At 38.3% G+C, this 15,659-nt stretch overlaps 1 protein-coding gene across 4 annotated transcripts; it reads left to right on the forward strand.

The window, feature by feature from the left end:
- The first annotated feature begins 13,478 nt into the window (after positions 1–13,478).
- Positions 13,479–14,885, forward strand: LOC117215980 (survival motor neuron protein-like). 4 transcript variants are annotated; one of them, XR_004489262.1, is made up of 3 exons: positions 13,479–13,740; positions 14,420–14,602; positions 14,729–14,883. XR_004489262.1 is itself a non-coding variant. In XM_033462536.1 (3 exons), the coding sequence occupies exons 1-3, from the start codon at positions 14,186–14,188 to the stop codon at positions 14,785–14,787; spliced, it is 282 nt and encodes a 93-aa protein (XP_033318427.1). In that variant the 5' UTR covers positions 13,984–14,185; the 3' UTR covers positions 14,788–14,885. The 4 variants fall into 4 exon arrangements, 3 of the variants coding, with proteins under 3 accessions (XP_033318427.1, XP_033318425.1, XP_033318426.1); XM_033462536.1 differs by lacking the exon at positions 13,479–13,740 and adding an exon at positions 13,984–14,239 and having other exon boundaries at positions 14,420–14,588; positions 14,729–14,885; XM_033462534.1 differs by lacking the exon at positions 13,479–13,740 and adding an exon at positions 13,984–14,239 and having other exon boundaries at positions 14,729–14,884.
- The last annotated feature ends 774 nt before the right edge of the window (positions 14,886–15,659 follow it).

Genomic DNA, 15,659 nt, shown 5'->3' on the forward strand with positions numbered 1-15,659 from the left:
TGGATATTGTGGAGGGAAGATTGGCTTGGTGTCCGAATGTGAGTTCGAATGGCGTGTAACCAGTAGAGTCGTGTATCATTGTGTTATATGCAAGGCATACAAAGTTAAGTTGATCGTCCCATTCTTCATCCGAATTTCGCTGTATCGATTTTAACATGTCTGTTATTACTGCGTGTGTCCGTTCTAACGATCCGTTACTTTGTGGGTGGAAGGATGTCGTTTTGATATGTTTGATTTTGAACGTGTCTTCGTACTGTTGCATTAAACTAGATATAAAATTCTGTCCGCGGTCAGTTAATATCTTTTTTGGAGCGGAAAAGATGTAAATGTAATGATTCAAGAGTGCGTTCCAAATTGTTTCCGTTTGCTGAGTTTTTAGTGGTACGAGTATTAAGTATTTTGTCAATTCGTCATGTATGGATAGAATGTACTGATTGCCTTTTTTCGTCTTTTTCAGTGGGCCTAATAAGTCCATAGCAATTTTATCGTTTGGTTCGAGGGGTGTGTCGGTGATACAAGGTTCGTCGCGCGGTCTGATACGTGTAGTTTTAGATGTTTGACAGGTGTCGCATGATTCTATATGTTGTTGTATACGTTTCATCAAATCTGGTACTCTGTGCCGTTCACGAATGCGATCGTATGTCTTTTGTATACCGGGGTGTCCTTCTAAATCGTGATTTTCTTTCAATAATTCGTCTATTTCTTCGTCGCTATATGTTTGAATTGGTTCCCATGCAAAATTTAATTCTTTTACGGTGTCGTTCAGGAATAGTAAAATTTGTTTGATCGCGTTCTTTTCGGTCTCTGTGAAACTGTCGTCGCCTATACCTATCTTTTCGTTTATATGAATAATTTCGTTTAATTTAGTTAACCATTCGATTCTGTCGTAATTTCCTAGCTCTGTTTTGGATAATTGATAGAAAGATTTACGGTTCGGAGTCATTTTGAGAATTTTGGGTAACGCGTCGGTAGATTTTTCCCAATCGTGATATTTTTTATCGAGTTCTATGTTCAAATTTTCGCGTCGTCTGGTCAGAACATGTATTCTAGATAGTGCGTCGGCTGCAGTATTATCTTTTCCTTTCGTGTATTTTATGTCGTATTCGTATTCTTCTAGTTTTAATCGCCATCTCATCAAGCGTGATGAGGGGTCTTTGCAATTCTGTAACCATTTTAGTGCTTGGTGATCGGTTCGGATGAGGAATTTCCGTCCTAACAGATATTGTCGGAGGCGTTTCACGGCCCATACTATTGCTAAAAGTTCTTTTTCTGTAGTGGAATAATTTCGTTCCGGTGGGTTTAGAGTTCGCGAGATATAACAACATGGATGTCCGTCCTGTGATAAGATTGCACCTATACCTTCGTTACTGGCGTCAGTCGTTAATGTGAATGGTTTCACAAAGTCTGGGAATTTTAGTACGAGTGATGAACAGAGTTTGTCTTTTAATGTCTGGAATGCTTCCTGGGTTTTATCTGTCCAATGAAATGGTGTCTCCTTTTTTGTAAGTTCGGTCAATGGTTTCGCGATCTTAGAAAAGTTTCTGATGAACTTACGGTAATAACCTGCTAGTCCTAAGAACGATTTGATGTCTGTGGGATTACGTGGCTGTTTGAAATTGCTAACGGCTTCTAATTTTTTGGGATTTGGCTTTACACCTTCGGCGGTTACTATATGTCCAAGATATTCTAATTCTGATTTGAGAAATTCGCACTTGTCCGGCTGTATTTTGAGTCCGAGTTCGCGTAGGCGTTGCAATACTATCGCGAGGTTGCTATTGTCCTCTTCAATCGACTGTCCGAATATTATAATGTCGTCTAAATATACGAAGCAATGTTTATTTATGAGTCCTCTTAGCGCGGTATCCATCATGCGTTGAAATGTTGCAGGTGCATTCTTTAAACCGAATGGCATCCTATTGTAATGATAGTGTCCTTGTGGTGTGGAGAATGCTGTGTACTTTTTAGAGTCTATGTCCATTGGGATTTGGTGGAATCCGGAGGATAAATCGAGGGCTGAGAAGAATTTTGCGTTGCCTAGTTGGGATAGTATGTCGTCTATGTCAGGTAATGGATATGCGTCCTGGTCAGTTAGTTCGTTTATTTTTCTGAAGTCTATTACAATTCGCCATTTCTGTTTCCCTGAGGCGTCTGCCTTTTTTGGTACTACCCAGACTGGTGAATTGTAAGGAGAATCAGATGGTTCTATAATGTTCTTTTGTAGCATTTCGTCCATTTGTCGTTTGATTTCTTCTTTATGGCATTCAGGCGGTCGGTAAGATTTTGTGTTAATGATTTTATTGTCTTTTAACGTTATTGTGTGTTTAGCAAGATTAGTGCATGGTAATGAGTCGGTCTCTAGATTGAATACGTCGAGGTAGAACAGCAATATCTTTTCGATTGGTTCACGGAGGGTTTTCTCTATATGCGAAAGTCTAACTAAATCTTTAAACGTGGAGACTTGATCGTACGTATTTGAATTTTCGATAAAATTAGTCATTTTGGCTGAGCACTCACCACCATTGATAAAGCATATCGTTGTCGGTTTTCCTTCCAGGTAGACTGTTTTTGACACTGCTTGTTTTGGAGGTACGTCGTTTTCCTGTTGCAATAAAAGTATATTATTGTCAAGTTTTAATTGTTGATTCGAGAGTTCAAATTTGAATTTAGATAGGGCTGGCAAACCGAGTATGCCGTCTTCTATAATTGGAAAGTTGTCTTCTACCACAAAAAATTCTAGAGTTTTGCCAAATAGTTTTATCAAAGCGTGTTCGTTAGTTTTAAATTTAGAGAATTTCCGTTCTTTTGTTATTCTTGGTCGTAATACGCATCTTCGCTTGAGTATATTAATTCCTGCTCCGCTGTCAATGAGGAATTTATGTCGCTGTCCGTCGGATCGTAAAAGTACTGTGGGTAGTCTTCCTGTTGTGGCGTTAATTCGTAGGTCTGGTCTATTGGTTCCTCTATTTCTTCCTTGTGTGTCTCGAGATTGTGGACTGCTGGTGGTCTCGGAAATTGGCTGGGTGTTCGAAAATTTTTACATTGACTGGAGACATGTCCGATTTGGTTGCATTTGAAGCATTTTAATTGTGTCCTTTGGGCAGGTGGTATTTGTTCGGTTTGTCGGAAGCTTCTTGGCATTGGATTGGGTGTTGGAGTTGGTCTTTTAGTGATCGGATTAGGATTATTGGTTGTTAGTCGTTGCTGCTCAGGAAGTCGTAATCGTTCTATTGGTTTTAGTCGTCGATTTCGATCTTCCCTGAAGAATCGCTCGATGTCGGTGGCTTTCTTTTCGGCTTCAAGGATATTGTATGGTGGTTTGGCGAGTAGTAATTGTCCTATTTCGCCTTTCAGGCCTCGGATAAAATCGATCACGGAGTCTTTTAAAATCCTGTCGTTCATAGCTCGTCTAGTAATTTCGTCACGGTATTCGTTCGTTATACTGTATTGTAACTTATTGAGCGCTCTGCGGAACCTGATGATATAACTTTGCACACTTTCGTCGTGACGCTGTCTCGTTTCGCGTAGCTGGTCTTGATGTTCTCTAACGGAGTCTTGGCTGGCTACGTTTCGTCTTAGGGCATCGTACAGGTGTCCGTATTCGTATATCGATATATTGCAGATGGCCATTGCGGCTTTACCCGTGATTTTCCCGATTTTAATCATTTTTAATAGTAACGTAGGTTCGCTACACATGGCTCGTAATTCGCGTACTTCGCGTATGAATTCTTCTACTCCGATATTGTCTTCGCCGTTTAATTGCGGAATACATACTATCGCGTCTTTGGCCCGTAAGCTCGGAGAGGCGAATTGCGGTGGACGGTCTTCGTAAGAGGGATGGTTGAATTCTTCTGTTCGAATTGGAACGCATGGTGGGGAAGTTCTATCTCTCGCGGCAACAGATTCGTCCATAGTAATAAGGGAGCCTAGTTCTGTAGTAGCGTCGCGTCCTATCTTTATTTTAGAGATATTTTTGCCTAATAGTTCTATTTCCGCTGCACGCTTCTTATTTTCACTGTCGGCCGTCCGTTGTGTCTCTTCTACACGTTGCGCAAGAATTTCAATTTGTTTTTGTATTACGTCGAGTATGGCGCGAATCGAATTGTCCGTACCTCCGTTTGTAGAAACGGTTTCAATAGTTTCGACTTTGTCTTTTCGTGATGTGGGCATGATTCTAATTGAGCTTATTGGGTCTGAACTACTGTTGCTATTTGGACTCGAAGCGCTTGAGAAACTGGGTTTTCTCACACGGTATCGTGAAAATGAATCCAGATTTTTCAGCTTACCGTAGTAGCTATGACCGTTGAGGAGTCTCAGGGATGTTTCCTCTCTGGTTGGTTTTAGATTCCGAATCTTATTCGTAGGCTTGCTCTGCGCTGACCGTAGTACTCTCGTCTAGTTTCACCGTAGTGGAACGTTGAAAGTTGCTGCAGGGCTTCGTACTAGCAAAGATTCGCACTTGGTCCGTTGATCCTTCGATCTTCAATGATGCGCGTACGCCGAAATCGTAATTTCGTTTGCACTGAAGTGAATAGATCCTGGCAGGATCGCCAAAAATGTCGTGTAAAATAAAGGTAAAAATAAGGAACTTGTTAATTTCCGAAAAGGAGATTAAGTTCTTTTTATTTTTTACTCAATTTATACAATTTTTTCGGTTCGCGATGATACACTTTCGATACTTGGATTAGTTAAGAATTTTTTTATTAGACTGACTGGATGATTTTGAAGGGAGCATTTATATTCTTCCATTCGTTGGAGTGGGAGAAGGTTTTGTTTATACTTAGTGTAAAATTCGGAGAACGGCTGGAGTGATCGAATGCCACTCAGGCGGCTGAGAACGGGTGCTGACCGGACGGTCACACGCGATAAGGCGTTCGGAATTTCGGTTTGTTATATACAGTTGCTCGAATTTCGTCTGTGACACAGGCAACGTATAATTGAATATCATTCGCTCTGAAACGCTGAAGTAATGACCAGTGCAGTGGTCCAGTGGTCATATTGAATGCCGCTGGATATATCAGCATTTGGCAACCTAACCCGGAGAAGCAGGAAATATGAAGCCACCGAATACCAATTAACTTCGTAGTTGCACGGTTCACATTCCATCATTTCTGAATATGCGAGGACAGTCCTCTTATTGTGCTTTTAATTCTTTTATTTGTTTCATTTTCAGCAAATATACTGGTTTTTTAAATTAAGCTTCTTTTTATACAGAGTTACAGATTATATTAATTTTATATAGAATATATTTAAGAAAGATATTTAATTTTTTGCTAGTTAAGTATTGATCGATTAACTTACTGTACCTTTGTTCCGATAAATGCGTGCCATTTCCTCGAATCTAATATCATAGCAAATGCCAATACCTATTTTGCAGCCCTTCACATCGAACGTCGTTAGGGAGTTACCAGGACTGAGTGAATCACTCTCTCGAAAAGTAATCTTATTAGGAATGTCGATGTCGAATAGATGTACCTAATAACATAAAAATTTAGTCGCTAATTCTATTGCTGCAACTTTTGTAATTTAATATCAAAGTTACCAACTCCTAAACTTTAATTATTTTTTATTTAATAACTGACAGCGTTTTTATCACTTTCTTTTATTAAAAAATCTTATCATTTAATAATGTTTAAAAAGGAGAAAAAATAAGTATTTTCGTATGTGAAAAATTTATATTACACATTACAACAAAAATGGGCGTTTCCCGTATCATTATATTTTATAAACCGTAAATTATTGAATTGGTTATAGTATACGTATGTACATATGTATATTCCTAAATTATTCCTAGATAGAGTCACTTTCTTCACCCCAATATTTTCAAATTCAAAGCCATAAAGGAATATATTACTTACCTTTCGGTGTCTTGCTATCAAAGTTCCATCGGGACCCCAAATAGTACAGGTATTGTACAATTTATCGCCCTCTATTTCAGGCATCGTACCACTAACTACATAGATGTTGTTTTCTTTAGCTGCGTTCGATGAAGCAACGCTCGTTTCACCACCAGGAATACTCTCGGCATATTTTGGAAAGTACTCTGCATTGCAATATTTCAATTAATGAAAAATAACTGTCTTTTGTTCCAACCATAAATTAAATTGAAATGTTTGTCAGTTTTTTATTTTTTAAATTATTAAAATAACTAAGTTTTATATTTCGACTTAATTAAATATGCAATTACTTAGCTAATAGTATATATAATAAATTGTTTCTACAGGTTCAAAATGAAAAATGAATATTTAGAAATATTTAATTACGACAATGCTATTTGTGTTAGCATCAGTGGCTTGTTACTCAACGACTTTGCTAGTACTTTTTGAAACATAAAGTTAGTTTTCAATTAACACTTATACTAGAGGCGGAATTATAAATGCAAAATAATTGATAATACTAATTTATAACTACCTAATTATTAGTATCTTAAAAAATATATTTATACAAAAATCGCGATAATCATGTAAATGGGGAAATCCTATATTCTCGAATCAATTCACAATTTATTTTGTATATTAATTAGATTTGTGACGGATGAAAAGAGAGAGAGAGTTGTGCGTTTCGTCCCGGGACTACCGGTGGACTCGTCAGTAAAGGTATGCCCGGTAGTCCCTGCCTTAGACGTAGAGGGAGTCTCGCTAGGTGCGGTATTTATATCAATCGCTCGTATATTCGACCGCTAGCGAGTTAGACAGACAGACTCGTTGTCGTCGTAGCCCTCTAGTGTTGGCGGTTGGTACCCGCGGATCGCCCGGGAGGTGTTGCGCCGCGTTGATGCCTCGACCTGTCGGCGTCCTGTTGATACCGATCCGCCACAGATTCCGCGCTCATCAGTACGTACTCACTGGCGACATCGAGAAAATGTATCGGCAATTCCTCGTACGACCAGAGGATCGGAAATATCAAAGGATATTATGGCGCAGCGCGAGTGGAGAAACAGGAACATATGAGATTAACACCGTAATACTCTTATCATAGAAATAGAAGCAGTCCTCAATTCCCGCCCGCTAACTTCTATCTCCACCGATCCAAATGATCTCCTAGCCCTCACTCCCGGACATCTCCTCATTGGCGATTCATTAATGTGCTTACGTGATCGAGATTTCAGGGACATTCCATCGAACCGACTCTCCAAATGGCAGCATATCCAACAGCTTAAACAACATTTTTGGAACCGCTGGTATAAGGAGTATTTGAACGAGCTAACCAACCGCAATAAATAGAGCAAGGGTGGACACAGCATCCAAAAGGGCACAATCGTCATCCTCAGAGAGGACAACGTTCCCTCCATGCATTGACCTCTGGGCCGAGTTATCAAGGTTCATCCAGGCGCCGATGGTGTTGTCACGTAAAATAACAAAATAAAAAAGGAATTTGAGGTAAAAAATAAAAAAAAGAAAACTTTATTTTTTTCTAACATCAATACACTTTACAATCTACTTCCGAACTCTAGGCGTGACTTTCTAAGACTGACTCTTATGATTTTACTTTCGATCGGATCCGATTACTTTCTTTTGTCATCCCTCAACATCCCCACCGTCCATGCATTTGCTAGGCGTCCGCGATCGTTGCCACGTGCTCTTTCTTCTAGAACCTTCGGTGGAAGGACCGTTGGGATGTTGATGGTTCATTAGGCACTTCTGCGATATACATTGTCGCCGAGTGCTTTATCTCTATCGTCAGTCCGTCGGATTTGAAGTATGCCGGTCGTGACATACCCCCCTGGTTAGATTGATCTTGGTCCTCTAAGATCGTAGTAGAATGGAATTATTTAAATGTAGATCAAAGGATATGTTTACGCTTTTTTTTTTCAGGGATCGCTATGAATTGATTTTCTGCATGTGATGGTACAAAAGTTATTTCGTTAATCTTAAATATAGCAATTTTACAATATTTGTTAGTGTTCGAGAAGCTAATAATTTCAGAGGCGTAATCATGTTGTAGTTTTCGATCGTGAATTGGTTGGGTTTGTTTACAAAGCGTAATTCCTATCCCGTGAATTTAAGGCAACTAATTAAGGGTATTGTTACTAGTGCTAGGGTCAGCATTATCCTGAAAAAAGTACGCTTTCAATCGGTTACCATGTATCTTTTTCTTAGCATTGTCGATAGAAATAATGTAATAAGGAGTTTTCACATCGTTAATCCTGTAGGGTCCTAACCATTCAATGTCCAACTTATCTCTTTTATGGTCGTTGTGAATTAAAACAAAGTCTCCTTTCCTAAACACAGTCTGAGTTTTAACAATCTTTCTTTCTTGGTCTCGCTTGTATCGTTGCTTATTCTGAATAAGTGTTTTGTGAGCTGTTTCCCAATATTTATTCAACTGTTTTTGCCAAAGTGAGTACATATCATCATAGGTAAGTGTGGGAAATTTGGATATTGCGGAAGGTAAGTTAGCTTTTCGCCCAAAGGTCAATTCAAAGGGAGAGAATCCTGTTCCTTCATGTTTCGCGGTGTTGTACCCTAAACAAATGAAATTAAGTACTTCATCCCATTCTTTGTCATTGTCGTGTAATGCAGTACGAATTAAATCTTTAACTGAGGCATGCGTTCTTTCGAGGGATCCGTTACTTTGTGGGTGAAATGAAGTTGTTTTGATGTGTTTGATTTTAAAAGCTTCTTCAAATTTCGTCATTAAATCACTAACAAAATTTTGTCCCTGATCTGTTAGGATCGTTTTTGGTGCCGAAAATATGTAAATATAGTGTTCAATGAGCGCGTTAATTATGGATTCAGTTCGTTGCGTTTTAAGGGGAACTAGTATCAGATATTTCGTAAGTTCATCGTGTATTGAAAGTATGTATTAGTTTCCGCGTTTGGTTTTCGTCATCGGTCCTATGATGTCCATAGCGATTTTGTCGTTAGGGTTAAGTGGCGTGTCTGAGATTTGTGGGGATTCTTTGGGTCTGATACGTGTTAGTTTCTCCTTTTGACATGTGTCGCATGTTTTCACAAAGTTTTCTACTCTTTCTAACAGTCCGGAAATTTTGAATTTATCCTTGATCCGTTGATACGTTTTCTGTATCCCTAAATGTCCTACGGTGTCGTTATGGTTTTCCTTTATTGCTTGTATTATTTCGTTTTCGTCTAGTTTTAAGATGGGATTAGGTGCATAAGTAATTTTCTTGTACGTGTCGTTAAAATATATTAGCGTGAGTTTAATCTGTGTTTTCTCTAATTCAGTGAAATCGCTATTTCCTATGCCGATTTTTGTTGTATCTTTAAGAATTTTGTAAAGTCTTCTGATCCAAAGTGTCTCGTCGTATTCTCCTAAGTCGTTTCGAGTTAATTGGTAAAATGTTTGGTCATTTGGTTTAATTTCTAAGAGTTTCGGATTCTCGTTGTTGTCTTTCCATGCGTTGAATGAATTAGTGTGATCAATTACTAGGTCGAGGTTAACTACTTCGTCGCGAGTTACTGCGTGAACTCTAGATAAAGCGTCTGCAGCTGTGTTATCTTTACCCTTTGTATATTCGATTTCATAGTCATATTCTTCGAGTCTAAGTCTCCAACGAATCAGTCTGCTAGAAGGGTCTTTGCAATTGTGTAGCCACTTAAGAGCTTGGTGGTCGGTTCGAATAATGAAGCGTCGTCCTAACAAATATTGTCTTAATCTTTTCACGGCCCATACGATGGCTAAGAGTTCCTTTTCTGTCGTGGTATAGTTTCGTTCGGGTGGATTCAGTGTTCTTGAAATGTAACAACAAGGATGACCGTCTTGCGACAGTATTGCTCCTAGTCCTTCGTTACTTGCGTCGGTAGTTAAGGTAAAGGTTTTGTTAAAGTCTGGATAAGCTAATATTGGGAAATTACAGAGTTTGTCTTTTAAAGTATCAAAGCTAATCTGGTGTTTGTCAGTCCAATGGAATGGTGTGTCCTTTCTTGTTAAGTCTGTAAGGCTTTTCGCGATTTTGGAAAAGTTTCGAATAAATTTGCGGTAATAACCTGCTAAACCTAAGAATGATTTCACGTCCGTGGCATTGCGGGGTAATCGAAAGTTTTTTACAGCGTCTAATTTCTTGGGGTTTGGTTTGACTCCTTCGGATGAAACTACATGGCCTAAGTATTCTAATTCCGGTTTTATGAATTCACATTTGTCCGGTTGCAATTTAAGTCCTAATTCTCTGAGTCTCTGAAATACTATCGTGAGGTTTTCGTTATGTTCTTGAATCGTTTTTCCGAATATCACTATGTCATCCAAATAAACAAAGCAGTATTTTCCTACAAGTCCAGCTAAAGCTCTGTCCATTAATCTTTGAAAGGTAGCGGGTGCGTTTTTAAGTCCGAATGGCATTCGATTGAAATGAAAATGCCCTTGCGGTGTCGAAAAAGCGGTATATTTTTTAGATTTCTCGTTCATTGGAATTTGATGGAATCCTGAGGATAAATCAAGTGCCGAAAAGAATTTTGCGTTTCCTAGTTGTGTTAAAATGTCGTCTATATCAGGTAAAGGGTAAGCGTCTTGTTCTGTGAGTTCATTTAGTTTCCTGAAATCGATAACTATCCTCCATTTCTGTTTTCCTGAGGCGTCTAATTTTTTCGGAACTACCCATACCGGAGAGTTATAAGGGGATTCGGATTCTTCTATAATATTTTTCTTCAACATGTCTCCTATTTGTCGCGAAATCTCGTCACGGTGACATTCCGGTGGTCTATACGATCGTGTGTTAATAATTTTGTCTTTGGTTAACGAAATTGTGTGCTGAGTTAAATTAGTACAGGGTAAAAGATCGGTTTCTAAATTAAAGATGTCAATATAATGGAGGATAATCTTTTCGATGGATTCACGGATTGGTTTTTCAATGTGATCTGTTCTCACTAGGCTTTTTAGTTTTGATACGTTGGAAAAGTCATGAGAATTTTGAATATTGCTAGAAATTTCAATGTTTTGCTCACCAGTGTTGATAAAACATACTTTAGTTGGTTTGCCTTCCAAATAGATTGTTTGAACTCTGTTTTCTCCAGGAGTCAAATGTATTGGTTTCTGAAATAAAATGGTTTTGTCGTTTAATCGGATTTTGTCATTGGATATTGAATAGTTATACTTCTCTAAACATGGTAGCCCAATGATTCCGTCTTCGATAATAGGGAAATTGTTCGGTACTATGTGAAAAATGTGATTTTGTCCAAAAATTCGTTTCGTTACGTATTCGTTAGTTTCGTATTTGTCTCGTCCCATAGAAAATTTTTGTTTAGGCCCTATTTGTAACGCGTTGACAGTTTTGTTACGTTTCACCAGGTTTATCCCTGCTCCTGTGTCGACCAGAAATACTCGCTCTTCGGTTCGGGTTGACAAAGGTATTGCGAGTAATCTTCCCGTGGCGATGTTGACTCATATGTCTCGTACGGTTCGTCCATCTCCTGGTTCGATGTTGTTTCTTGTATTTCGTCCCATTCCTGAACTGCCTGAATCCTTGCGGGTGGTCGATCGCGCTGGCTCGGTGGTAGAAAATTTTGACACTTGTTGGCAATGTGTCCCAGCTTTCTGCACTTGAAGCACTTCATCTGCGCGCGTTCAGCAGGTGATCTATTTTCTACTTGGTTAAATGTAGCAGGTTTCTGAGCTACTGGCGTGTTAGGCGATCTTGATGGTACATTTGATCGTCTTACCTGCATATGCTGGTTGTCGGGGCGATTACTAACCGAAGGTAAGCGATTATATGACCAATTATGTTGTCGTTCTTCTCGCAAGTAGCGTTCTACATCGGCTGCCTTTTTTTCAGCTTCCGGAAGATTCAAGGGTTCACTGCTTAATAGTATTCGCCCTATGTCGCGTCTGAGTCCCTTTAGGTACACACGAACAGTCTTCTTCGTGATTTCTTCAGTCATAATTTTACGTGTTAGTGGTTGTGGGTACTCATTGGTTACTGCGTACAGCAAACGGTTGAGTATTCTTCTAAACCGAATATTAAAACTTTGCACTGATTCCTCGCGTCCCTGTCTCAACTCTCGTAATTGTTCTTGGTACTCATCCGAAGTCACTTGTGCTGCTAAGTTATTTCTCAGTGCGTCGTACAGATCACTGTAACACTCAATAGGAATGTTGCGAATACTTTGGGCTGCTTTCCCCACGATTTTTTTCCACTTTTATTGCTTTTAGCAATAGATCTTGCTCCATACAGCGATCCTTCATACTTCTCATTTCTTTGATGAAGTCTTCAACTCCTACATCATCATCTCCGTTGAGCGTTGGGATGTAGCGTATTGCATCCTTAGCTCGTAGAGTGGGAAGAGCGGGCGGAAAATAGCCTCTTTCTTCCACCTCGGGTTGTTCGATGTCGAGGTGGACAGGTGGGGTGTCTGGAGCTGCTAACCCTGACAGTTTGCGTGCTTTTGCCATATTCACGGTGCGATTGATTGCTGTCGACGCACTTTCATTGTCTTCGGTGATAATGGAAGCAAATTCATCGGTCGCAGGGGATCCGAACCCAGTCCGTAGCGCTGCGACGGTTTTTCCGAGATTCTCGATTTCTGCTGCCCTGTGTCTGTTCTCTTCGTCATTTTGCATAGACAAACGTAACATTTCCTCTCGTAAAAGGGCAATGTTCTCGTTCTGTTTTTGAATACTGTCCCATATTGCTCGCAACATTGGGTCAATTGAGGTTGAAGTTTGAGATTCGTTTGCCTTAGACATTATTGCGCTGATTTATAATTTTCAGACGAAGACGAGTCTTGGCTACTGAAGCTAAATTTTCTTTCACGGTAACGTACAAAGGAATTCAGTTTACCTTTTATTGTTACTTCACTTGGTTCGCGATAGTTACTTTGTTGTTGCGGATGACCGTAGTCCCAAATAATTCGATCTTCCGTAGATGATGAATGTCTTTTGGTTTCCGAACAAACACTTTTCACTATCCTGGCAGGATCGCCAAAATGTCACGTAAAATAACAAAATAAAAAAGGAATTTGAGGTAAAAAAATAAAAAAGAAAACTTTATTTTTTTTTCTAACATCAATACACTTTACAATCTACTTCCGAACTCTAGGCGTGACTTTCTAAGACTGACTCTTATGATTTTACTTTCGATCGGATCCGATTACTTTCTTTTGTCATTCCTCAACATCCCCACCGTCCATGCATTTGCTAGGCGTCCGCGATCGTTGCCACGTGCTCTTTCTTCTAGAACCTTCGGTGGAAGGACCGTTGGGATGTTGATGGTTCATTCATCATCACTTCAGCGATATACATTGTCGCCGAGTGCTTTATCTCTCTCGTCAGTCCGTCGGATTTGACGTATGCCGGTCGTGACATGCTCTTCGGGCCATACGTTTTATGATACAAGACCAGCAAAATGATCAATGTGTAATTTTACATATCTTACATTTTTTCCAAATGAAATATTGTTTTTATTAAACGTTTAAAACCTCAGGCAACATTTATTTCATCTGATTTCAGTTTTACAAATATATATCTATAATACATATCTGTATAAATTACGGTCTGGTTATATCAAACAGGGACCGACACTCGTTAGGGAAAACTGCCCAAAAATTGAATCGTAAAAACCAATATGAAAGACAACAAATTTCTCGTTCTGCGGAACAAATAGAAATGAGCAGAGTATCTTTATCTTTATCTGAGACATTCAAAGCGTATCACGCATACGCTAAACCTGAAGAAAACTTTCTTGTCTTCCATGTTCATTTTTCCCTTTCCATTTCCGAACGGTTTCTTCTATATTTATTTATATGTTCGTGATTGATGCTATTGACAACATACAACTAAGGGGAAATACGAATAGTAATAGATAGATGTATAATTCATTATGCAATTTTATAGAATTAAATCTTATTTATCTTCAGATATAAAAACTATATTTACCAGCTGAAACACTAACGCATATGCAGTATAATATAATCTACTTAACAATCTCGTTTTAGTTATAATATGTGATTAATTCTTTTGCTATTTCGCTATAAACAGTTTCTTGTGCATACAATATTTTTTTATAGTATTCTAATATATTGTTAGATATTATAAAGAAAGTAAAATACAGTTATTGAAGTTTGGGAACATTCAATGTTAACCTTGCTTCAAAAAATAATCTTTCGAATGAATGGGGAATAGATTTTTAGTATTATAGTTGGTATAATGTCATCATTGTTTACAATGTGTTAGAGTTGAAGAAATGAGACAAATTAATATTTCAGAAGCAAATTCAATATTTAAATGATGTTATTTTAAAATGGCAGATGATATGAATGTTCTTTTTATACGAGGAAATGGAAACGTATGTATGGTAATGGAAACGTAATGGTTTTAACATTATTTTAGTACAAGATTTTAGCATAATAGTAATTAACAGTATCCACTACCTTTTAGTCAATTTTTGAAAAATGACATATATGATAATTTGCAATAGTTTGATAATAAAATACTTGTATCAATATTAATAACGTATAATTTGCTATCTCAAAAGGATACAGACACAGCCAATGATAATGTTTGGGATGATAGTGCATTAATAGAAGCATATGATAAAGCAATAAATTTAGCAAAAGAAGAAGTTATCAAGCGAATGGGAATGGATGTTGGAAATTCTCAACCGAAAGAAAACCTACAAAATCTTAAGCAGCCTAAACACGCAAGTAAATTACACAAGGTTGTGATTTTGATAGAATATTACTAAATTTGATACAGAATATTATTAAATATATTGATTAAGAAGCAAATTATTTTATTTTGCTATTTACTTATATTTATTTGTATACACATCTTTTCTCTATAGAAATGGATCATAGGAGCACCTTATCGTGCAATATACTCAGAGGATGGAGAAATTTATGAAGCTATAATATCAAAAATTTACGAAAACAATGGCACGTGTTGAAGTGGTTAACACTTCTAAGAAAACTCTACATCTGGTCTTTTTTAGTTTTCTCAAGCACTGAAGCCATCGACAGCGTGTAGACAAAAGACTGCGACGAAGTCAGGCCATAAACAGTAGACAGGCGACGTTGGCTTCGGGGTTTTTCAGTTATTAGGTAACACAGCTAGCGTGCGGATCTGGACCAGCTCAAATTGTATTTTTACTTATTACACTTCTATTTAAATATATTTTCTACCTTACAATTTATTCACGTGTTTTCTCTGTTTACACACCGAATAACCTCAACAGGTTATGGGCCCAGAGCTGTAAATTGCAAGGTAGCAACGTGAAGTGAATAAACTGTTAAAGTGTTGTGCTTAGTAAAATAAGGGATAGTGCTAAAATGGAATCAGCAAGTGCGAAGGTCGAGATGTTACGCGGCGAAGAAAATTGGCTCCAGTGGCGTTTTGTTATGCGTACACTTTTGGAGGAAGATGACGACCTGATCAACGTGTGTGAAGGGAATTTGTGTCATCCAGGTAACAGCGCGGAGAAAGAAATCGCTCGTGGAAGATTTTTGAAAGCAGATCGATTAGCGAGAAAATTAATCGTGACCTCAGTAGAAAAGAAACCGTTGGATCTTCTTTTATGTTGCACGACAGCACATGAAATGTGGAAAAAGCTGAATACAGTATATGACATGAAGTCGGATGAGAATTTAAATATGGTCCAGAAGCAGTTCTTCGATTTTGAATGGGAAGAATCTGAAAATGTCTCTTACAACCTATCAAAGTTGGAACTCATAGCGGCAAAGATGAAAGTCCTTGGGAGTGAAATTGGCGAGAAAATG

This window comes from Bombus bifarius, unplaced genomic scaffold (assembly GCF_011952205.1).
Source record: "Bombus bifarius isolate JDL3187 unplaced genomic scaffold, Bbif_JDL3187 scf7180000009972_frag, whole genome shotgun sequence".
Classification (NCBI taxonomy): Eukaryota; Metazoa; Arthropoda; class Insecta; order Hymenoptera; family Apidae; genus Bombus; species Bombus bifarius.

What these genes read in the sequence shown, in the direction of transcription:
- LOC117215980 (XM_033462534.1), top strand. Translation starts at nt 14,186, where the DNA reads ATGGCAGATGATATGAATGTTCTTTTTATACGAGGAAATGGAAACGTA. An exon ending in GAAATGGAAACGTATGTATG is followed by an intron (nt 14,240 to 14,419) that starts GTAATGGAAACG and finishes CTATCTCAAAAG; the next exon opens with GATACAGACACAGCCAATGA. An exon ending in ACGCAAGTAAATTACACAAG is followed by an intron (nt 14,603 to 14,728) that starts GTTGTGATTTTG and finishes TTTTCTCTATAG; the next exon opens with AAATGGATCATAGGAGCACC.